Source organism: Telopea speciosissima, chromosome 3, assembly GCF_018873765.1.
Source record: "Telopea speciosissima isolate NSW1024214 ecotype Mountain lineage chromosome 3, Tspe_v1, whole genome shotgun sequence".
Lineage (NCBI taxonomy): Eukaryota > Viridiplantae > Streptophyta > Magnoliopsida > Proteales > Proteaceae > Telopea > Telopea speciosissima.
The window spans coordinates 25,764,214-25,788,359 of NC_057918.1; the positions used below are offsets into that span (position 1 = coordinate 25,764,214).

The 24,146-nt window shown below is 37.7% G+C and overlaps 1 protein-coding gene across 2 annotated transcripts; it reads right to left on the bottom strand.

The window, feature by feature from the left end:
* Positions 1-885: 885 nt before the first annotated feature.
* Positions 886-23,923, bottom strand: LOC122655512 (zinc protease PQQL-like). 2 transcript variants are annotated; one of them, XM_043849702.1, is made up of 22 exons: positions 23,627-23,923; positions 22,933-23,179; positions 22,710-22,835; positions 19,217-19,354; positions 18,976-19,110; positions 18,612-18,869; positions 18,405-18,542; positions 17,687-17,756; positions 17,362-17,575; positions 13,878-13,983; positions 10,939-11,172; positions 4,545-4,709; positions 4,279-4,428; positions 4,063-4,154; positions 3,892-3,973; positions 3,691-3,774; positions 3,464-3,580; positions 3,184-3,294; positions 3,027-3,107; positions 2,137-2,331; positions 1,024-1,436; positions 886-983 (listed from the first exon to the last, which is right to left on the bottom strand). In XM_043849702.1, exons 1-21 carry the CDS (start codon positions 23,833-23,835, stop codon positions 1,359-1,361), a joined length of 3,030 nt encoding a protein of 1,009 aa, XP_043705637.1. In that variant the 5' UTR covers positions 23,836-23,923; the 3' UTR covers positions 886-983; positions 1,024-1,358. The 2 variants fall into 2 exon arrangements, with proteins under 2 accessions (XP_043705637.1, XP_043705638.1); XM_043849703.1 differs by lacking the exon at positions 886-983 and having other exon boundaries at positions 1,047-1,436; positions 22,933-23,174; positions 23,627-23,759.
* Positions 23,924-24,146: the final 223 nt, after the last annotated feature.

Sequence of the window (24,146 nt, forward strand, 5' to 3'; positions counted from 1 at the left end):
GGGTTCTATGTGAATGATATTGTTTTCAACACTGCCATTGGTGGCATACAGATACATCCACACTGGTGTCATGGGGATTATGCCTCTTCTTGACCTCCTATCCCAAAAAGAAACCCCAAAAAAGGTTTAAAAAAAAGGTATTTGTTCTCCACACTATGTATGGAGGGTACACCAACACCCCAAGTTAACTACATGTCACATTGGATAAGACTGGAAACAAATGGAGCATGCGAAGTAGCAAGTAAAACAATGAACCATTCCACATTACCCTGGAAAATTTTCAAGTCACATGTGAGGGTAATGATAAAATTTGAGTCCAAAATTTGCCTGTACCTAATTCACAACATTGTTTTAGATCCTTATGGCTGAAATTAACCCTTCAAGCGACAAAAATTTATGTTCTGATATACTCTCTACATCCTCTAGTGTACAGATACTTTGCACAACAAAAACAAGGGTAAATATAGGGTAACAGACTAATGGTCAAGTTGCATTGTTACAATCTGTTGGTTGCGGGTTTAAGACTTAGAAACAGCTTCTCCTGCAAAATAGGGGCTTAAGGCTGCTGCATACATTTGCCCCTACCAGACCCTACAATGGCGAGAGTCTTGTGCACTGGTACGCTCTTTTTCTTTTCTATAGGGCAAATCACCCATCAACAGGAAACCTTTTTCATGGGCGAAAATTTTGCACATGACAATTTCAAATAGCTTCTCGAGCTTTATGGATTAGAAGTTGCTCCCTCCACCTAGGGTTTTTGGTTTAGTTTAAACACACTGTAAAATCATAACCATGAAATTCATCTTCAGTTGATCATAGAGTTGAAACACAATCAACTGACGATGGAAAAAAATAAAGAAATAAATAAGCAGTGCCCATGGTAGCTACTTGAGCTTAGAGTCGTTAGTTGAGTAACAATTCAATCAGATTAGGTTTCTCAATGTGGCTACATCACCTTGATAAACCAACCACCTCATGTAATTCTTCTATCCATACTAACCTAGGAATTCCACATTGAAGTACCCTATGGCCTATGCTCCCTCTCAGAGCATAATGCATTAATGGAAAAGAATAATGTTGTATGATACAGAATGGTGAGACCCATAATGGCATAGTAATTAATTGACTAACTATAGACCAAGACATTGGACTTTATATGAGCTCAGATTTGAATTCTGGAACTTCATCCCCTAATTGTAAGGATGACCTCTCTAATTCCTTGCAGAAATTTGCTCTTCAGGGACTCAAATTTTCTAAGATTTCTATGAGAGCCTACAATTTCTTTTGGCAAAAATCTGTTTTTCCTATAGGATATACTTTTTCTTCAAGTGTATAGGGCTCTGATAAAGCAATATACCCTAAGATTTACAGGTGCTCCTCGAGTATCTCCACAATGTCAGTGCTAAAACCACAACACCTGCAATGCCGCCCAGAATCTGCAAAGAACCACAAGAAATCAAGTATTCAAACTCATAGAAACAATGTTACTTTGGCTCTAATGCACATATTACATCAAGAAGATATCAGAAAGTCAATATAAGTAATATTTGTAAAAGCCGGCTGGGAACCAAAGATAAAGAGTATCTATATAGCTGTGCAATTTACTCAAATCACCTGTTGAGTTTGTCATTTTTGTTTCCTTCACAAGCATAAATTATTCTACTAACAAAAAAATGTGTTTCTTTTTGTCTTCCCCCCACCCTTTCCTAGCCCTTTTCTCAAGGATCTGTTTCCAGGTAAAAACCTCCTAAGAGAAATTATCCAGGTAAAATCAATGTAAAGGTAAAATTCTACTGAAAATTTTCCTGAAGTGGTTTTGACCTGCCAACGAAAAGGTCAAAATGTAAATAACATGGTTTTAAAAATAAGATCAGAATTGGCTGATTCGGCCAATATGACTCGGAATCGACCGACCCTGTTCTGATTAACCCCGATTTCTTTTTTTCTTTTTTTTTAAAATTAATCCCGATTCATAGTGCATCAAGTTAGACCAAATCTTTGGCCAAGTCCAATCAATTCCAAGCCGATTGGAATAGGAATCGATGGAGGCCAGATCCGGTACCCGATTCCAAGTTTTAAACCTTGGTAAGGAGTACGCATGCAGGGCATAAAATACTGCCAATAGATGTTACTGACCTTTGCTTCTTTACCAAGTCTGTTTGGCATAGATTGGATGAAAGATTCGAGCACTTTCAATCGAGATGTCAGAGGCATGAGTATTACTACAGTATACTGTTTTCTGCATGGAAAAGGCAATATCCGTTGCAATGCCAATTGTGCTGTTGATGGTCGCAAGGATTCTCTTACTTTGATGCGTCCTTCATCTTGAATCTGAAACAGGATAACATAACTAAGTGGCATCTTAAAAAAAGGTGTGTGTGGGGGGGGGGGGGGGGAAGGGGAGGAAGGCCATTAATGAGCAGTCAGAACCAGCCCCTTGATTTGAGCTATAATGAGGAATGGTGTGGCCTGACTATTCTATAGACGGGGCATCCTATGGGTTGGCAGCATCCCAAAATTTGTGCTTAAAGACATATTTAACATTGAAGATACTTGTTAAGCCACAGTTACAAATTGAATAGACAGACCACTAAAACGAAAGATCAAACAACCATTTGCACCATAACAGGTGAGCAAGAAAAGACACCCTCAAGAAAGGGAATACCTACTGAAATGCAGAAGACAATAACTACCCACCCACAGAGCTGAGTTGTGAATGCCAATACAGGCAGACTGGCTGGCAACAGTAGTACATACAAATATCAAACCCATTAATCATGAACTCCAAGACTCCACAAAACCAATACTCCACTACTTCAAGGGGAATTTTCAAGAATACATTCAAATACTTATATGAGATTCTTTTCTAAAGCAACAAATATTGCACTAAAATCAGACCAAAGCAGGTCTTCTAAGACTTTATAAATAGAATCCAACAGATGAGTATGGTACTACAGAACACCACCAAAAGACTAGAGGCGTAATGCAGCTTTGGAGCAGTAGAAAAGCAAACTCCATGTACCAACCTCAAAAGAAGCGCTAACATCACCAGAATAAACCCTTGACTGGTAGCTGCGCAGAATTCTATCCAGCCAGTAGTAGTTTTCCTGCAGTAGAACAAAATTTATCAGGACCAGGTCTGCAACTATAATATAAAACACATAATGTGGTAATAGAAACAACCTGCAGTCCATTTTCATGGGCTCGTTGCTCAATTTCAAGAATGGTTGAAACATCCTCATCTGAGGGGCCTTCCTGCTGAAGACGTGATATTTCGTCTAAAGCAAGGTCAACCTGCAACGAATATTGCAAGGACATTACCAGTAGCTTGGTAGAAACCAGAAAAAAAAAAACAGATTTGGGTGTGGAGTGTGTGTATTGGGGGAGGGGGGGGGGGGGGGTAACAGAACCTTCATTTATAGCACATCAACGTAAGCTTCCATGCCACAACTATAAAACCTACCAACACTGATGAGATATCTGGGTCACAAGAAAAATTTACGCTAATATCACCACGCACATCCCCAGTTCTCGATGGTTTATTACCCCCAAGGAATACTGAAACACCTACTGAGTATATCTGAGGAATGAAGGAAATTCCAAAGAAGATTAGGCTACAGAATAACATTAGTTCATAAAACACAAACTCTCAATAATAAAAAAATTAAAGAAATTAGAGAGGAAAAACACCTGTCCATGCTTGAACCGAAGAACTTGCATTATTTTTGTTTCCAGAAGTTTGCACAGAAACCCAATAAAGTGAATTTCTTCAATCTATGATTAAATTTGGCACAGTTGGAACCCCAAAAAAAAATTAAATGTAATGTAAGTAATAAACAAATTCATAACTAGCCATTATAGTTTCCTCACTCATGTCAGGTTCACACATACCATATTTTCATTCTTCAGCTCCACAGGAAAGGATAGCTGCACCGAACATTGTGCTTCCACCATGGGACTGTGAACTACATCTCTAAAAGCTCACCAACTAATGCATTAGACGGGGGGGAGAGAGGAGAGAACGTCTTAAAACTAAAATGGAAAAAATAACTGCATTTCTACCTAATGATGGTTGCAGGAAAAGTGAAAGGCAAGCCTTTTAAGTCGTCGCGGCTGAAATGTAAGATTGGTTCCGGAGGCTTTGGTATCCCACCCTAGATTGAGAAACATCAACAAGGTCAACATGGAATATTGATGTTACTGAGAAAGATCAACAAAGTCAACACGGAATATCAATGCTTAGTGGCCTAGGCTACTTAAAAGGGAGAAAAAAGTTACCAGATACTGCAATATTAAAGGGCGTGCCACAGAAGGATTAATATTTCCAACGATTACGAGAGTAAAAGTTGAAGGATCCTTAAAACAGTTAATGAAATACTCGCAAGCTCTTCGAGGATCAACTTTTCGAAGGTCGTTAATTCTAATTGGCTGCATAAAAATAAAGCATCAGCTATTAACAAGCAACAGCTAAATTCATCAATAAAAGAACAAGAAACAGCTAAAGCAAAAGACTAAGCTAATTAGACATGCATGACCATGATTACCCTAAAAAAGTAGGAGTTCCCATAGTTAAGCTCCCGCACACGATTTGCAAATGCAGTATAGGGATCCCTCTCTTGAGCATGAATTGCTTCTTCAGCCATTTGCATCACTATTTTGACTTCTTCTTCTCCAGGCACTACATCTGTTGTGAATAGTTGATAGACGAGCTACAGTTACCACATGTAATCAATAGATTAGTAAACAACAGAAAAGGACAATAATACAACCAAATGAATGTTGAAAATCGAAATCATCTTATGGTATTTTTAATCAAGATTGACATCATTTTAGACGAAGATTATCAACTCATTATGCAAATCTCATACTAAGAAGACCTTTCAATAACTTAAAGAGAAGTGTACATCAAAGAAGAATCACTAAATAAGGATCCATAAATGGAATACTAAGTCATATATTCACGAGTTTGGTGGAAATCTATTTTAAGTTGGAAGTTTCACCATGTTGCTGTAGTTTCTGAAAATTTGCAAGTTGGTTCATGGAAAAAGTGAATGTATTAATGTATTAATTATGGGAACTTACTAAATAGGTACAAGAACAACAACAACATAGCCTTATCCCAACTAAATGGGGTCGGCCACATGGATCATTGCTCTCCAATCAGCTCCATTCACAATCATACATGATACGAGGCTTAAGCTATCCATGTCTTTCCTCACCACTTCTCCTATGGTTATTTTAGGCCTGCCCCTGGCTCTTTTAGTTCCTTCAATCTGAATCAAATCACTCCTCCATACTGGAGCATCCCTAGGCCTCCGAACATGGCCATGCCACCTCAAATGAATCTCTCATAGCTTATCATGAATTGGAGCTACTCCCAACTCAGCTCTAATCTGTTCACGCCTTACTTTATTCTTTATAGTTTTGCTACACATCCATCTCAACATCCTTATCTCCGCTACACTTAGTTTATCTAATGACGCTTCTTAACTGCCCAACATTCCTTACCATACATCATAGCCGATCATATGACAATCCTATAAAATTTTCCTTTAAGCTTTTAAGAAATACGCGGATAGCACAATACTCCGGACACACCACTCCACTTCATCCATCCTATTTTGATCCTTTGGGCAACATCATCCTCTATATCACCTTCTTTATTTAGGATTAAGCCCAGGTATCTAAAATAATCACTTTGTGGAATTTCTCTCTCATCAATATTCACCACCGCATTAACCATCCTAGTGTGGCTAAAGTTAAAAACCATATATTCCGTCTTTATTCTATTTATCTTAAGACCTTTTGATTCCAAGGTTGATCTCCATAACTCCAACTTGGCGTCACTCTCTGCTTTTGTCTCATCCACCAAAACAATATCATCAGTAAAAAACATACACCAAAGAACCTCATCTTGTATGCCTCTAGTTAAATCATCCATGATAAGCGCAAACAAGTAAGGGCTTAAGGCTGATCCTTGATGTAACCCGATTGTAATTGGGAATTCACTTACCTTGACCTCCCCCCCACAATTCTTACGCTAGTATCACACCATCATATATATCTTTAATTATGTCCTCACATTTACATGACACCCTTCTCTTCTCTAGTATATGCCAGATTAACTCTCTAGGGAATCTGTCGTAGGATTTTTCTAGGTCAATAAAGATCACATGGAGATCTTTCTTACCCTCTCTATATCTTTCCACAAGTCACCTAAGTAATAAAATAGCTTCCATCATGAATCTTCCTGGCATAAAACCATATTGGTTCTCTAAAATAGTAGTTTCCTTTCTCAGGTGGGTTCCAATAACCCTCTCCCATAACTTCATCTTATGACTCATTGGTTTTATCCCTCTATAGTTATTGCAGCTCCAGAAATCAGATAGAACATATTAACTAAGGAACCTATTATATAGGTAAACTAACAAAAACAAATATAACATGTTAACAAGGGAACCTATTAAATAGGTAAAAATAACCAAAAACAAATATAGGACACCTATTTAATGACGCATAAAAAATTAGTATGAACTTAGAAACTAATCCTATATCCTTGTGACTTTAATATGAAACATTAAGGACTCTTACATATAACCAAGACTTGTCAGGAAGCATATTGCAGTTTCTCTACCATATTAGGCAGATAAATTACCTTTTATAGATATTCTTGTGCCATGTGAGAAATGTTGCTTGTAATGCCTCTTCAGATCAGAATCTTCAATGATTTAGTAAGAGGATCACCCCTTGGGTAGTTGAGCATGGAGATGAATTGGTTGTGTAATTGAGTATGGAGATGAATTAGTTATGGACCTTTTCATAAGGTAATTAGGGACAATAAGGTTCCAGTGCTCCCTTAAAATTCAAGTGTGATACAAGGTGAACTAGCTGTTAAATTATTACTCAAGCTTTGCCTAGTCTGCTAAGGAAGATGAGGAATCTAACAACCACCTATTCCTGCATTATGAATGTGCTAAATATTGTCCTTCATGTTGCTTTGTGGTACCAGTTTGCAAAGCCACGTGGAGATGTTTAAGTTATGATAGGAATTGGTCTTCAATTGTTCAATCCTGCCCTGGTCGACAGTCCTCTCTTGCTGTCCCTGCTTGACACCATTTTCATATCAAGCTCAACTTAGATGATTGCTTGATGGTGAACAGTATCCATCTGGAACTTGGGGTGCTTTAGAGATAGCTTTGGTATGGTGATGCAAGCCTTCTACAGTACCCGCGGAATTGGGACTTCTACATAAGCAGAAGCCCTCTCCCTTCTCCAAAACCTTAAGGCAAAGCTGCCTTCTTAGACTGCAAAATTTCCCAGTTGAAGGGAACTTGTCCATCAGAGATAAATCAGAATCATTAAGTTCAAGGCTCTCTTTCATTATGGATGGAACCATTCTATGAAAATCTGTGTCAGGTTAGAAATAAGCAGTTAAAGCTTGTGTGATTAGCCTCTTTTAGGCTGTCTTGACCATGTGGGCCAAACATTGCATTGTAGACACAGTTGTTATAAGGGGAACACTTTTTGTCTTGTTTGATTGCTTTTGCCTGACTTTGTTAACCACTGGCTTTGTACCACTGGTTCCAGTTGCTTATGTTCAAGTCTTTTACATCTAGCAGAGCTGGCAAGTTGTCACCATAACTTACACACAGATAAACATAATTTTCAACCAAAGCAACTCTGTAAACCCTGCCAAATTGATATATGTAAACAGACATAACTCACACACAGATACACATAATTTTCAACCGAAGCAACTCTGTAAACCCGGCCATATTGATATATGTAAACAGCCCCGTCTCAACACAGTCCAAATATCAGCCACTTGATAGCTCCATTGGTTCAGATTTTGTAAATTCTCGTCCACATTATAATCTATCAGTTTGGGAAATTTCAGTCCAGTCCACTTAGATATAAAGGAATAAATTCAGTTTTTTTTTTCTTTTTTTCTTTTGGGGGGGGGGGGGTATGAAATTCAGTTCAAATTTGAACTAGCATAAAAAAATTAGTTCACAATTTAACTTTAACAGTTTGGGTAGCTTTAGGTCTACTAATTTTAAAACCTTTTGATTCCAAGGTTGATCTCCATAACTCCAACTTAGCCTTAATCCCTGTTTTTGTCTCATCCACCAAAACAATATCATCAGCAAAAAACATAAACCAAGGAACCTCATCTTGAATGTCTTTATTTAAATCATCTATGATAAGCGCCAACAAATAAAGGCTTAAAGCTGATCCTTAATGTAACCTAATTGTAATTGAGAATTCACTACTTTGACCCTCCACAGTTCTTACACTAGTCACCACCCCATCATACATATCTTTAATTATGTTCACATATTTGAAACACTTCTCTTCTCTTCTCTAGTAGTGCCAAATTAACTCTCTAGAGACTCTGTGATAAGCTTTTTCTAGGTCAATAAAGACGATACAGAGATCCTTCTTGTAATCTCTAGATTTTTCCATGTCTCCCAAGTAAATAGCTTCTGTCGTGGACCTGCCGTGGACCTTCCTGGCATAAACCAAATTTGTTCTCCGTAATAGTAGTTTCTTGTCTTGAGTGGGTTTCAATAACCCAAATCCATAATTTCATAGATGACTCATTAGTATTATTCCTATATAGTTATTGTGACTCAAAATATCACCTTTATTTTTGTAAATCAGAACCACAATGCTTCTCCTCCATTCATCTGGCATTTTTCTTGTGCTCATAATCTTATTAAACAGCTTGGTTTAGCCAAGAAAACCCACAGATTCCTAAGAACTTTCATCCTCCTTAAGGATTCTTTTACTTCAGACAACCTAATCTTTCATACATATCTACGACATGTGGTGTCATGATGGGTAATGCAGTCTTCTAGGATACTATTACTTGAAAAGTCTTCATTTAATAGGCTGTAGAAATAATCTTTCCATCTCTCCATAATATCCTCATGCCTTATTAGTACTTTTACCATCTTCACTTCTAATACATATAACATAGTCGAGATCTCTACTCTTCCTTTCCCTCATTTTAGCTATCTTATAGATAGTTTTTTCCCTTCTTTTGTGCTAAGATTGCTATAAAGATCTCCATATTTCTTCACTCTTGCTTTTCCCACAATCTTTCTAGCTTCATTTCTGGCAAATTTATATCTTTTTAGATCCTCTACATCTGTAGTCCTTTGCCATATCTTAAAACTAGCTTTCATAGTCTTAATGGCTTCTTGAGCCTCATCATCCCACCACCAAGTCGCCCTAGAGGAATGACTTTTTCATTTTGATTCGTCTAGGATATTTTTTTGCAACCTTTTTAATAAAAGTAATCATCGCGTTCCACATCATATTAGTGTCTCCCTCAAAGTCCCATTTTCTTTGCTTGACCACTTATTCAGTAAATAATTTCAAGGTATCACCTTTTAAGCTCCACCATCTAATCTTACGGCAAATAAGCTCACCTTTCTTGCGATTTTGCATAATAAGGCACATATCCATGACCACTAATCTATGTTGTGTGGTTAGATTCTCCCCTGGTATAACCTTACAGCCCTTGCATAACAATCTATCGGACCTTCTAGTTAGGAAGAATTCTATTTGGCTACTATGATGCCCACTTTTGAAAGTAACTAATGTTCCTCTCTCTTTTTAAAGTAAGTGTTTACAATGGATAAATCATAAGCCACTGAAAATCCAAAACTAAGATCCCATCCTCATTTCTCTCTCCAAAACCATATCCTCCATGTACACTTTCATAGCCTCTACAATCTCCCCCAACATGTCCATTCAAATCACCCACTATAATAATCTTTTCTCCTTGACTAAAACCTTGCACTAATCCATCAATGTGTTCCCAAAATTGTAACTTACTCATCCAATCCTACTTGCGGTGCGTAAGCGCTAATTATATTGACAACCTCTTTCTCCAACACAAGCTTGATGTATAGAATCCTATCTCCAAATCTTTTAACATCCACCACATCATTCTTTAAATCTTTATCCACTACTATACCCACTCCACTTCTATTACTTTTATCCCACTTATACCAAAGTTTAAAGTCATCCAACTCCTTAGCTTTTTTACCCTTCCATCTAGTCTCTTGAATACAGGCTATGTTAATCCTTCTTCTCATAACATCTATCAATTTTAGACTCTTACCCAATAAAGATCTAATGTTCCAATATGCTAACCTAATCCTACGCTATTGGACTAGCTTCTTTACCCGCATTTGTCCATGGTGTGAGAACCCTTTCCTACTTGTCACCACATCAGGGTGCCGACGTGGCACATTGCTTACAGGGGATCCTAGCTAACCCTTGCTTACTTTTCACTATACCCGGGTCATAGTGTAGCGCGTCATTTATTCAGGCGGGGAACGCCCTAGCATAACGTTGCTAATGTAAGGTTCTAGAATCCATGTTAAAGGGCTTGACTAGGGTTTTTTCCCGTGCCGGCTGTCGACCTGATGCACCAACCCTCCTGAGCTTAGAACTGGCAGCAAACACTGGCAGAGGATTTTTATATCCTTTCCAAATATAAAGAATTCGGTAGCAAAGGGAAGTAAATATTGTTTACTAGATTTGGAAAGTTTTTAGTTAGTTACATAATCATAGTTAGTAATTAGTTTTACTTTAATTTCATTTCACTCCCAACCAGACAGACCTTAGTCACAGAGGACTCAAACAAGAGTTTGCCAATGGCTCCAATGCCAAGCCACACATTGGGTCTAATACTAAACACAGTTCTCTTCATCCAGTGCTAGAAAAGCTATAACAGGGCATTAAATAATGAGATCATACAAATTTCAAGTAAGGACAGCTTCAAATATAAAAAACCAATAAGAGATACACAGAAGAAAAAAATTTAAGTCATCTGATAATTACAAGTCTTAAAAATATTTTACGTTGGTGCTGCGTTTATGCACACACACACACACACAAAGCATCCACGAAAAGACAAACCTGCAAGGCAGTTTCCAGGTCAGAAGGTGAGCAATCACCAGAGAAGGTTCTCATGTACGCTCCAACTTTAGTGCCAACTTCAGCTCTCTTACCAGCTAGCAGGTCCATGAGCACAGATGGTCTGTGACCAAATACTCCAATTTCTCCGGCAATGGTCGAGCCCATTGAACATGAAAAATAATCACTTTCTGCGAGCTCAGATAGACCCCCATATGTAAACCCCGTGAAGAGAACCTATCAAAAGATAAGTACGAAAAAAATAAAAAGAGGGTGCAATCTGAAACAGAAGCTAAAAGATACCAACTGGTGAAATTATTTTCTGAAAAATGAAAAAACTTCTTTCCCTCAATAGGAAAAAGATAAAAGATATCATTGTAAGTGTCAAATTCAGCATAAACTTTATATAAGAATTCAAAACCGGCACAAATTTCGCCTTTACAAAGTTCATGGCCAGGACAACTAAAGGATGCTAAGAACATTTCCCTTCAATATTTTAACTGTTAACAAAAAAGAAACATGTAGTTCAATGACAAAGTACTTGATCGATTTTACTGGTTAAACCAACTATGTGTAGATAAACGCCATCATACGGCAGACCCATGTATCAATTTCTATTTGTATTTGTGCACAAGCCAGGGAAATAAAGTAGTAGTCTAGATTCCAACCCAGCATTTAATGACATTTATGAACACCTTTTGGATGCTTTTGGCTTTACAACCTGTAATGGTCTTTGATTGAATAATGAACTATGGTACTTTTTCAAAAGAAAAAGTATAATAACTTCTGCTTCTTTAAAAACTCAGGTGTTGTCAAAATATCAGGGACCTAATATGCTGATTTCAAAAAACTATGTCTCCACAATACAACATTTAAGGAGTAATGACCAATACAGATAGAAATATCTGTCGGTGAAGATATCAATTGCTGGAAGAAGGGTATGATCAGCTATCCAAAACACACAATTGATACTGTAATTGGTTAACCCAAAAGAAACATCCTATTGTTGCAAAAATTCTACTCATCATTTCTGCACCATAAGAACTACCAGGAAAGACAGAGAGAGAGAGAGAGAGAGAGAGAGAGAGGGGGGAAAAAAAGAAAATGGATTTGCCTATGCACACCGCCATGCATTACCAAATTGTCAATGTAATATGTCAATGAGAAGGAAAAGATAAAGAGTTAATGAAATAAAAAGCAATAAGTCAGATAATTTTTCAAAAGCAGAATGATGCGGTAACACATTGAGTAACTTAGGAGTTGTTTATTTTGGTAATTTTTTTTAATATTTTATTCCTTTGATAGAGTCGTAGGAAATTTAGTTGTGGAGTTTGCTTCAAAATCTATTTCAGTTTCAGGATAGGATTAGAATTAGGAGTTGTTTCCTTTATATACTTGCATGTACCCAACGAATAGGATTTTGAATGAATTAATTTGAACTTATATCATTGGCTGCCAAGAGCTGTGGATACGCTAATCTATCTCCTCCCTTCAGATCTCTTCTCTCATTTCAGGTGCTATCCAACTTACGTTCTCTTCTTATTCTTTCTTCTTTGTTATTATTCTGTTTTACTGTTATTTTCTGCAACTAGCGGCACTATCAGTTTGACAAGAGTGGTTTGCCCTCTTTCGTTTCTCTTTCTTCCCTCCTGAAATTTTGTGTGGTTGTTCTTTACCAAAGGGAGACTGAAACCCTAGAACCTTGGTTCCCATTGTTACTACAGTGAGAATGGAAACCACAACCAGGTCAGGTTTTTGAACCATCGCCCAGATCTGTTTCAATCAATTATTCTCAACATATTACCTGATTACTGAGTCTGTTATTGAGTGTTTCTAAGAGGCCATGGGGTTAGGAACATAGTCCAAAACTTTCATTTGATTTGGAAGATCGAGGAGAGGGTTCAATCAATTTTCTCTTACCTGGTTCTGTTGTGACTGGTTGCAGTTCCTGTTACAAGGTTGAAGATGATATATTTTCCTATTTACAACTAGGGACGGTTACTATATTACACAAAAGTCTATCTTCAAATTTCCTACTGTTTTGTCCCATGTTTAAAATTCCAGAAACATCCTTTTCCCTAAATTTTTTTACTGATTTGTCCCAATTCCTATTTATCTCTTTCAAAAGAATCTTAGACTGCTCTGAATATTTACAAAATTGCCACAACTCATTCAATTTGAGATATTTGTCACTTGTTAGCCCATAGCAAATCCATAATCATGGTTATTGAACCCGGGTCGCATCACAGAAATATAGAGAATAAAAGGACCCCACAGAATCAGATGGGAACTAGTGAGGGCAAACCTACCTTGGAACTTTTTACATGCCCAGTTCATGGTTTGCATAGTAATGTAATGTTAGTCATTACTTATAGTTCCTTAACAACCCTCCAAAGGAAGTGAGTGTGTGTGTGTGCGTGTGTTCTCCCCCTCCCCTTCCCCCCCCCCTTGTCTCTAGGATAAAGAGTTCCTCACATCGTTCCAAATGGTATTCCAAAGAACTTTTGCTAGACTATATAAATCATCCCAAACACTTCCAAGCAAAAAAAAGCCGGGGGGGGGGGGGGGAGAGGAAAAGAAATCAATGAGAGCAAAAAATTAGTGTTACGAAATGCCAAAGAGTAACATGTTTCAAATCTTTATGCATGCAGTTATGCAGAATGAGTTCCATACACTAAGTTTTTGCAAATCTATAAGCAATAAAAAGAAGACAGCTAAAAGTCAGGTTGAACATTTAAGTATCCACTCATGCAGCATATTCTAAAACACTTTAAATTGATTGTGACTCCTGAAGGGTAGAATGAACGGTATGGAGCCCTCATCCTTCCATTATCCAATCGATCTCTTCTTTGGTGGGTAATCTTTATCAAACATGTGATCTCCTTGCTGTGGTGCAGTACAACATTTATCCATGTAGATTCTAAAGATAATAAAATTAGTACCTGATCATCAAGAAAATCTGTGCACTTGTAGCAAACTCTCATGCCATTTGATAGAAGTAACTCTGTGACCCCAATACTTGAAAACTCTCGCTGCTGCAAAATGTCTCTGGAATTTTTTTTTTTTTTTTTTTTTTTTTTTTTGCGGGGGGGGGGGGGTGGTGGGGGGAGGGGGTGGTGGGGGCACAAGAAAACAATTTGTCAAAATGTAGATGATATGAAACACAAAGAAGAAGGCACCTAAGATAGATTTGAGATCCTGAAGAGTATATTAACAAAGCTACAAGTTGAGATCATGATGAAAATTGATGTCACTGCAGAAAAAGTGTATCTAAATTACAGAAAATTGAGTGAAACTAGATATGAAAATGTCTTAGCAGCCTAAATTAACCTAATTCAACTATCAAAAACTGCAGAAGATCGTAACTACAGCAAATTTACATATTTTCTTTTTCTTGAATAAAGGAACAGAACCGTGAAACGAAGAAGATGATGAAGAATAAGATAAAGATGGGCTAGAGTCTTAGAGATGCAGAAACCTTCACTTGATGGATCTACATTGCGAGAGAAGAAAATAAACTAGCAACAACTTGTGGCCCAAAGCAAGGACTAGCTAAGAAAGCAGCTTAAATTGTTGTCAAACCAATTTAGAATAATTTCTAGACCTCATACTTCAGCACTCAGCCAGTTCAGAAAAAGCCAGTAAAACTCAGTAACTTCATGAAATTTGACAAGGTACAAGGCAATGAAGTTCCTCAAGCTAAAACAAACAAAAAGGGAAGAAAAAAGTAAAAAAACATAATCTAATGGGAAAAACTAAATCTAGTGATGCCTACTTAGATAGATGTGAGTGGGTTCATGTAACACACATCTCACTGGTCAAATTTCAGCTCAAAACAAGTGGGATAAGTGGTTAACAAGTGGAGTTAAAGGCTTCATAAAATTACAGAAATGCCACCAGATTCGATTGCAGTGAAATGAAATTGTTGTAATTTAATGAAACTTAAAATTCAATTTAAAGGTGTTTCAACTGATACAGAACAATTAGATGGATCTGCAGATGGCGTTTACTTGAAAGATTCTAATCTGAAAATTAAGATCTGGATCAAATCTGATCTATGATCCGACAGAGAATCGATGGAAGGTAGTGACAGATTTCAAGTATAATATTCCAGATTCCAATTAAGAAATAACCAACCAGAATTTGAGAGATCGATGGGGTAGGTTGATGAGAGAGATGGGGCTCTTGATGGTTAAATGAGAGAGAACAAGTGAGAGGAAATAGGATCTGAAATTAGGAATTGATTAAAGAAAGGAAGATAGGGGTGTCCAATGGGTGAAGAAGAAAGAAGAATTTAAAAAAATATATATATCTTTCTAGAAGCTGGAACAATTGATGAAGAAAGGAGGGGAAGAGAAATCTTTGCTATCCAAATAAAAAATTAAAAAAAAAAAACAAAAGATAAAAGAGAATATGAGAGAAGGGAAAGAGAGATTACAAGAGAACAGAGAAGAACGGTGGGGAAGGAGAGAGAAGAGATCTTACCAAATCAGAGAGGAGAGAGAAATAAACCAGCCATACAAGGCACTTTCGAAACTGATAACTAATCCATTCCAAAAAAAAATCCATCGTATGGGGAGTGGGTTACATATTTTTTTAGGAAAAATAACACAAGAAACAAAACATATTTTATGCAGATAGATTGATGGATCTGCTGGTAGGGGGCTACTGTGGGGGAAGAGAGGAGAGAGGAGGGGGGAGGGGAGCCTTATCCAAAAAAAAAGATTCTATAGCATTACAAAATCACATATTGCGGGGGATAAGGAAATAAATAAAAGAAAATCTCCTAGATTAACTCAACTATTAAGACTTTTCTAAATAGACAGATAAGGACTCTAATCCTAAACTAACTCGAATACTAACGATTTAGGGATAAAATATAAGATAAATCCCTGTCTAACTATCACCAACATGGAGCCCACTAAAATAAGATAACAAATTGCGCAGACCCCCTTAATCCCCCACTTTTAGGCCTGATAATTCAGCCCATTATAATGAATAAATCCAAAAATTAATCTCCAAACCAATGGCCTGCATTAATTTCCCAAACTAGGACTCTTGGACAGCTAAGGATTTTAAATCTAGATTTCCTAAACTAAATCTTAGACATAACAACTTATAACCCATGTCTAGTTTAGGGATAAAATACAATATTTTAACTTTTTAATCAACTATTAAAGAAAACCTCAATAAACAACTAACAACAAATTTATGGACCTACCAAATATATCCTACAACTTGTCACAGTTTATAGCTGTCATTTGCCAGCATAGTCACAGTTTAGTGCTGCCATTTGCAGGCATAATCACAGTTTCTCTGCTTTATTGATGGAAGTGGAGGCAGTACGAGACGGTCTTCTTCTTGCAAAGAGCCTGATGATTCGTCATGTGGTGTTGGCTTCTGACTGCCAAGCCTTAATCATGGGTCTTAATGGGAGTGCTTCCACTTTGGACTGGGCATCACTATTGCTGATTGAAGATATCCTTTCTCTTGTACAGTTGTACCGTCTTTTGAAAATGTAATTTTTCATTTCATCCCCTGTCAACTAACTCTGAAGCTGACCATCTTGGTTCTCAAGCATCTTTGTTGTTCCTTTCTCACGTTTGGTGGGTAACTCCGCCTTTTTCTTTTCCTCTTATTGTACCTTTCCCCCAGTAGAGATTCTCTCATCGGGGTTTTTTTAGCTAATAAAATATTTTCCTTCTGTGTGTATATATTATATATATATATATATATATATATATATTCCCCCTTCACAGCTGCAAAATTAAATTACATAATACCCTTAATTACATAATCAATCTCCGCATACATAAGAGCAAATCTGGCCCTTCCGTAGGTTATCCCAAGATACCCCTGCATCATCCCCCCCTACTGGTTTTTGGGCTGCAACTTGACCTATGAGATGGGTGTAGGTAGGGGTGTCAATCAGTCAGTTCGGACCGATTTCGGTTGGGCTGAATCAGTTTCGGTCCATTACTAAGCCGAACTGGTAAGGTAAAATTCGGTTCCCTTCCGTTTTTTATCGGTTTTTCTTACTGGGTTCATCTCCCAATTCGGTTTCCCTAAAGACTGGTTTTTTCGCTTTTTATCGGTTCGGTTCGGTTTCTGTTTTCGGTCGGCCCAGACGGTTTTTTTTCTTCTAAACTAAACAGTAAGCATCTAATTCAGTTCGGGCTTTCAGTCCAATTTCGGTCTGTCTGACCAGTTCAGGCTGGAATTTGACACCCCTAGGTGTGGGGTCCTCTATCATATGGACCCACTAGTGTCCATCCAAGTCTGCCACGGCAAGTGGTTATTGATGCCAAACAGTTACACTTATCACCTCAGTAATCTAATTGCAATTCATTATGTGGTAAGGATCTAAATATTTTAAAAAGTGAGTACCCAGGATGCAGCAAGATCCTACAATTAATCAATGTTTACCCTGGATCAGGTTTTGTGCTGACAATTTCGTCTGGAATGTTTTCATCGTCCCATGGGGAAATATTTCTTTCTTCCTCAAGAGAATTAACCTTCATCACAGCTGTTTTAAGATCAGCTACAGTTGCAGTAGCTCGAGGTTCAACTGTCTTAATCACGCAGCTGCATGATGTACGGAAGTTCTCAGCATACTTGGATACCTCTGCCGCTGATATTTCTATTCAGAAAAAGAAAAAGAGAAAGAACAGAACAAGTTATAAATACCTAAATTACATCCATAGAAAGATATTAAAAAGTAGATTGAGAAAGTAAAACAGTAAAAACTTACGAGGTAAGATAGTTTTTTGTAGTTGTGCCTCATACTCAATTCCAACAACAGGCTCATTGTGGAGAAAATGCTGTCAAAATAGAAATAACAAAAATAAGATGATCGTTATACAAGGCCTTGAATTGCTCTAATAACATCATAAGGATATGGATGTATCACAAATGGCAAATGAATGCATCTTCATAGTTCTACCAAACAAAGAACCCACACACTAGTCTGGCAATACGGAGCATAAGATCCCAACTTGGTGCCCATCTTCTATATCTTTATGAAAAAAATTCAAGGGAGAAAATCAGACAAGGTATGGGGTGAAGCATCCTTTAGAGATGTTGCCTTGGTTCTGTGGTGCACTTTCTATGTCTGTATTTTGGACAGAATATATTGGCTCAAGTTGGTATTTCAAACTGTTTATGGTAATAAAATGAACTCATTGTATGCCAATCAAATAAAGAACAAGAGTGATCAAGCCAAATTGCCAAAAGCACACCTCAAAAAATCATCATGTAGGTTGCCTATGCTTCTTGCAGATGTTTTCCAAACAAATGTACCTCAAATATAATGAACAAGCACAAAAAATGGTAACTGAAAGTAAAATAGGAAAATCAGGATATGAAGCAAGAGGGAGGGAAAAGGCAATAAGATGCAATATCACAAGAAATGAAAGTATAAAATCTGCCAACCATGGAAATGACAGAAGAAATAGATGATCTTGAAGTACCTGCAGATATTCATCTCGCAGGCTTGTTGACTGCATTTGATCACGCTCTAAATAGGCAGATTCGATTTCTGACATCATTAAAGCTCGGACAGTAGATATTTCACGATCTGAAAACCCATGCAGCCGAACCCTTGCAACCTGAGCATAAACCAATGGTTGAGAACAAAGGAGAAGAAAGTTAACCATCATATAGTGCCAAAATTATACCTCCATTAGTATTGATTCGAGGGCTTCAACAGTCCCTTTCTCTTTGCAAGTCGAAGTCATTATATAAGCCTTCATAGGTCTAACAAGGACATCAGCAGCAGAAGAGCATGAGAAGTATGGTGGATCCTTTCTACGAGATAGTTTAAAGAATCTCTGGTTTAGAGCACAATGGAACATTGCTTCTGCTAGTGAATCCCTGTAATCCTTCACAATCTTCAGCTCTCCCACTGGCATCTTACAACTGATCATCACTGCAGACTGTTATGAGCCAATCCAAGAGAGTAAAGTCAAAAGTGATGTTTTCGTATGTAACTGGTCCACAGCCATATGGATTAAAATATTTAGAGATTGCCTGAGTACTGACCCCAGCAGCTTCAGATTCAACAAAACAAGAAAACCGAGGCTCATCATTGGATGGAACAGGGAAATAAGGTATAATTGGGGGGTAAGAAGCAGAAACTTTATGTCCAAAATGAGTCTTTATCAATTCAACTACACTCTGCACCCAAAAAGGAAGAGGTTAACTGTTTAGAAAGCTGAATTGGTACAATTGTTACCATCGAAATTTGAGAGCCAAATCTAAAAACAAAAAGATTAAAATAAACCTGAGTATCAGAAAAATCTCCAACAGCTACCACCGCCATATGGTGCAAATGGTACCACTTCCGGTAAAATTGCTTGACAGTCTCAGGAGAAACCGTCCGAATCACCTTTTCAAGTCCAATTGGTAAACGCTCAGCATACTGCAATCAGTTAGCAAGTTCTTAAAGAAGAAACCATGATGCAGGGTAGAAAGCACTCATCAAAGACGGGAAGGGAAATCCTGACCCAACTAAAGATGCAACATGACAGACAATATGTTCAGTTTTATATCATTTACAATTGTCCAAGATGCTGTTAAGCATTCTGTTGAACCTAGATGGTTCCAAAGTGATTATATGTTTTGGATATGAAAACCTTGTGTGAATTGTGTTTAGGTGTTCTAACATGTTTGTTTATGTGCTAAGAGAATGATGAAACCCAAGTTCTTAAGGTGGAACCAATGATTGAAGAAATGGCATGTTGATTGGAGAAGATCTGCTATCGACAGACATCCGGAATGAAGCTACAGACTTCCGTGAGAAGAAAGATGGAAGAACTTTAATGCTGGATCAAGTTGAAGAATCTTTAAAGACATTTCAAGACATAGGATTTGATTTTATTTGTATATTCAAGTAACCCTAATGTTGATGTCCACAAGATGAAAAAGCCCAAGAAAAAGTCAACTAAAGACCTAAATGCATGGTACAAAAACTCGTCGAGACCTCGGAATAACTCACTTTTTGGAAAAACCGAGATGAGATAGAGGTCGAAAACAAAAAATTACCCCAACTCAAACGAAATCTCGGTAGAGTCAAGATCTCGGTTCAAGATTTCGACCCAAACCAAGCTTGAAGTAGCCCAAATCTCGATCAAGACAGTCGAGATCTTGCCAAAACTCGATTGTCTCAACAGAGAAGTGTGTGAGTGTGCTATGGAGCTCATTTTTTACGGTGGTTTCGACGGAGAACTTGCCAGAGACAGGGAAGAGGTTACAAAATCTACAAATTTGCAATATTTGTTAAAATCATCTCACAATTGAAGAAATTTTTAAGGTAAACCATTTTTTCCCAAATCTATTTTGGGCAGCCGAAGCCAGCACATGAGTTCGACACTCGAAGCACTGGGTCAGGTTTTGTGAACGACATATTCACAGTCCCAACCCAGCCAATACCCTACCATACATGCCAGTAGTTCAACAACCTAGTGGTCGTAGCAGTGGATCGATCTCATCGCAACCGCCTCTTCTATACCCTAGGATAGGGAACTTGGCATTAGTTGATGACAACACTTATATGAGTTGTGTGGCAGACTATGTGCGATACTTCAGCAGCACAATGACATGGGACTCCTATGTGGCACGATATGGAGATGAATACTTGATTCGGCAATATGGCATGGGATGATAGATGTAATATGTTAAGATTGATGTATTGTACACTTTTACATTTGTAATGTTTATTTTAAGTTGTTTTATATTAATTGTATGATTTGACTACTTTCAATTACTAAATTATGTGTAGAATAGGGCCTACTAGTACGTCGTCACCGACCAACCTAGGGTCTGAAGTGAAACTCCTATTTGGACTTTGTTTTTGCAAAATCTGATAGTGTCACTGTGTTTAAATGGCCTAAAATAGGTTGAGTACCAAGTTTCAGCCCCAAACTAGGTCCAAAACCCACCGAAACCAGCCATGGAGTTCAAAAGAAAAATTACACTAACTCGGTTTTTGGCTAGGCGAAACCAGTACCGAAACCAAGTTCTTGAACCTTGCCTAAATGAACAAACCCAAGAAACTAAGAGGTTTCACTTATAAAACCGAGTGACTTTACTGTTCACAGACTTTCGTGAGTCAGTGACAATCATCTGTGCTTATAAAGGTAAATTAATTCAAAGCTAAGTTCTCTCGGACGGACAACCGTACTTAAAGAACAGTGTCCAACAGTCTTGATGAACTTCCATGAGTAGATTCTGTCTGGACAGAGAATAAGGTTTTAGAGCCCTGTTTTGGCACGGACTTTTGTGCGAGGAGAAATTAATGATCCCCGGTAGTGATGTTTGACTGGTTTGAATATCTTTAATGCACCACCTGGACTCTAACCGACTGTGAAGAAACTCTAAACATCTTCATTGATGTTGATGAGCTCCAACAACTAGTTTTTCTTGGAAAATAAAGTTGATTCTTGAAAACCAAAATAATTTGAATACTTCCTATGTTCGAGAAAAACCATGCTTGACTCCAACAGCTAGTTTATTGCATGCCTATATAAAGGCTTCAGTCGTTCGAATTCTATGACACTTGAACTTACACGAAAATATCATCTTGAGAAAGGGCTAAAGCAATCTTGTGAGAATCATTGTGAGCTTAATTGGTACATTTTCAGGCTTGTAAGAAATCTTATTGTGTGAGCTTGTGTAGCTCAGGTTGTACTTCATGTATGTGCTTGCGGATGTGTTATGCAATTGGAGAAGGAAATCCTTGATTTGTGATCCAGGTGGAAGTCCTTGGGCTGTGTGACCTAGATAAGGAAATCCTTACTCTATGTGACCTGGGTAAGAAATCCTTAATCTGTCTGACCTAGTTAAGGAAATCCTTGAACAAGAGAGTGTTCAAGGTGCTCAATCCGAGGGACTGTGATTGAGATGTGTAAGGCTTGAATCCTGCCATGTAGAAAGGGATCCTTGATAGTGGAAATCCTTGGTCTGTGTGACTCGGGTAGTGAACGTAGGATTGGTGAATCCCAACCACTCTAAATTGCTTGTGTCTCTCATTGTCTCTATCTCTTTTTCTTCTATTTGTTCTTACATTGTTATTATAATTGTTTGTTACATTTTGCAAGAAAGCGTTATCACTCAATTCAACCCCCACCCCCTCCTCTTGGATGTTGCCATTTGATCCTACACATTCAAATTTTCGATGGACCGCAATTATGAATGAAGAATAATTATCCAGAAAATGATAATTTAACATGACTTGAAACTGAAAATTTAGTTGAACTCATCATCATCACCAAAGTCTCATTCCAACTATTTGTGGTCACTACACTGCAAAAACTCGAACTGACCCAATGTGAAATAATATAAAACCCAATATTCTTAGAAAAGGAAAAACTAGAACATCCTTTATCTTCATTTGCTAACATGGACATATGAAAGAACATATACCTATCTGGAATTTATCCTAGTCAAAATGATATCAGTTTTTTTATAAAACAATATAAGTGATCAAAGATGTATGGCTGTTAGATAATATGCTTCAGACTCTAAGCAAGTGACACTCGTACAACAAAAGACACAAGGATGGACAATATAGATATTACAAGACAGCATCATTGTAAAACATAAAGAAAAATTGACCTCAAGAGAACGTCAGGACGAATCCTGAACATTATTTCGCCAATGGCTAAGCAAACTTTCTTTTTTCTTTCGGCACCAATGGATGTGGAAATACGTTTAAATGAGCCCATTTAAAGTTGACAAATGGAATAACACAAACATATAGAATTTGACAATATTACCTTAGAACCTTCCATCATTAAAACCCAATGAGCATCCTGCATTCGGCCATTAGCATTGCGGCTTCCTCTGTATTCTTCTAAAACAGCTCCTCTTTCTTTTTCCAAATCATCTGCTGAAACTCGTACCTACATTTTACAGGTGAATACAGCTCTCTGAGCAAACACAAAGTTTTTTATCATAAAAACAGTGGGTTACTAAATAATAAAACAGCAGTGTTGCTACCTCGGAGCTAAATTCTGCCAAGACCGATATAGCCCGAGATAAGAGCTCAGGCTTGTCAACAGGAATGAGCAACTCATATATAGTTTCATCGGCTGATGTTGAGGCATTCTGACAAGCACCAAACTCTGCCCCAATGCTTTCCAGAAACTTGACAATGTCATGATTTGTATATTTCTTGGTGGCACTGAAAGCAAGATGCTCGACTATGTGGGCAACTCCCCTCTCATCCTCCTCTTCCAAAACTGAACTGCCATGAACCAAATGAAATGGCCCACTTAATCAATCAAATAAAAGAAGAAGTGTTTATGTTTTTTAAAAAAAATCTTCGTGAAAACCCAAGATATGGGCCACACAGGGAAATGCTCAACGCAGTTCCCGGAGATATTGACATTGATTTATTTACTATTTTATTTATATAAAGTTAGCTATAATCTCCACGGATAACTCGAGTTGAGGAAAACCCATAAAACAAACAGGAGTTATTAATAGACGAAATTTATTAGCTCACAAATTACCAAAAGTTCAAAGACAATAAGAGAACCAATGCAAAGGAATTATAAAGGAAAACACAGTTCTGCAATTACCAAGTGGAAACAGCCAAAGACAACCGATGGTCAAAAAAACACCATTTTTAAGTTTCTAAAAGACGAAAGAAAGCAAGCAAACGCCGAGAGATGAGAAGCAAAGCACTCACCCGGCCTTAATAGCAAGGGCAAGAGCAGCGCGCATTCTGGGCTTAGAATTAGATCGAACGTAATAACATAAACCGTTATCGAGCCTACCATAATCCACTCCAACTGGGTCTTCACTAAGAACATCATCCATCGATACATTCACCAGCTTCAATGACCTAAATCCATGCCTCTGTGCTAACCGAGTGGTATCCACCGGAAGCAAATCCATGGCTTCCCCAATTGCTCCTTTCTCCCAACTCTTCCGTCTTCCCCTTTAAAAAGCTTTGCAAATCTCAATTCCTTTTTCAGTTTTTCACTGAGAGGCGAGAGCAAATCAAAATTAAAATAATTGATGGGAAACTGCTCCACTAATAAGGCAGAAAGATTATTCCCTTCGTTTCCACAGATTCTACTGGTTCGACACTTCTTTCTCCTGCGAAGTCTGGTCTTTGATATTGTCCGTGTGAGTGATGCTGTAACTGTGGATCAGTGAATGGACGGTGTAGAAACACACTCCATACGTACTCCTACTGTTCAATT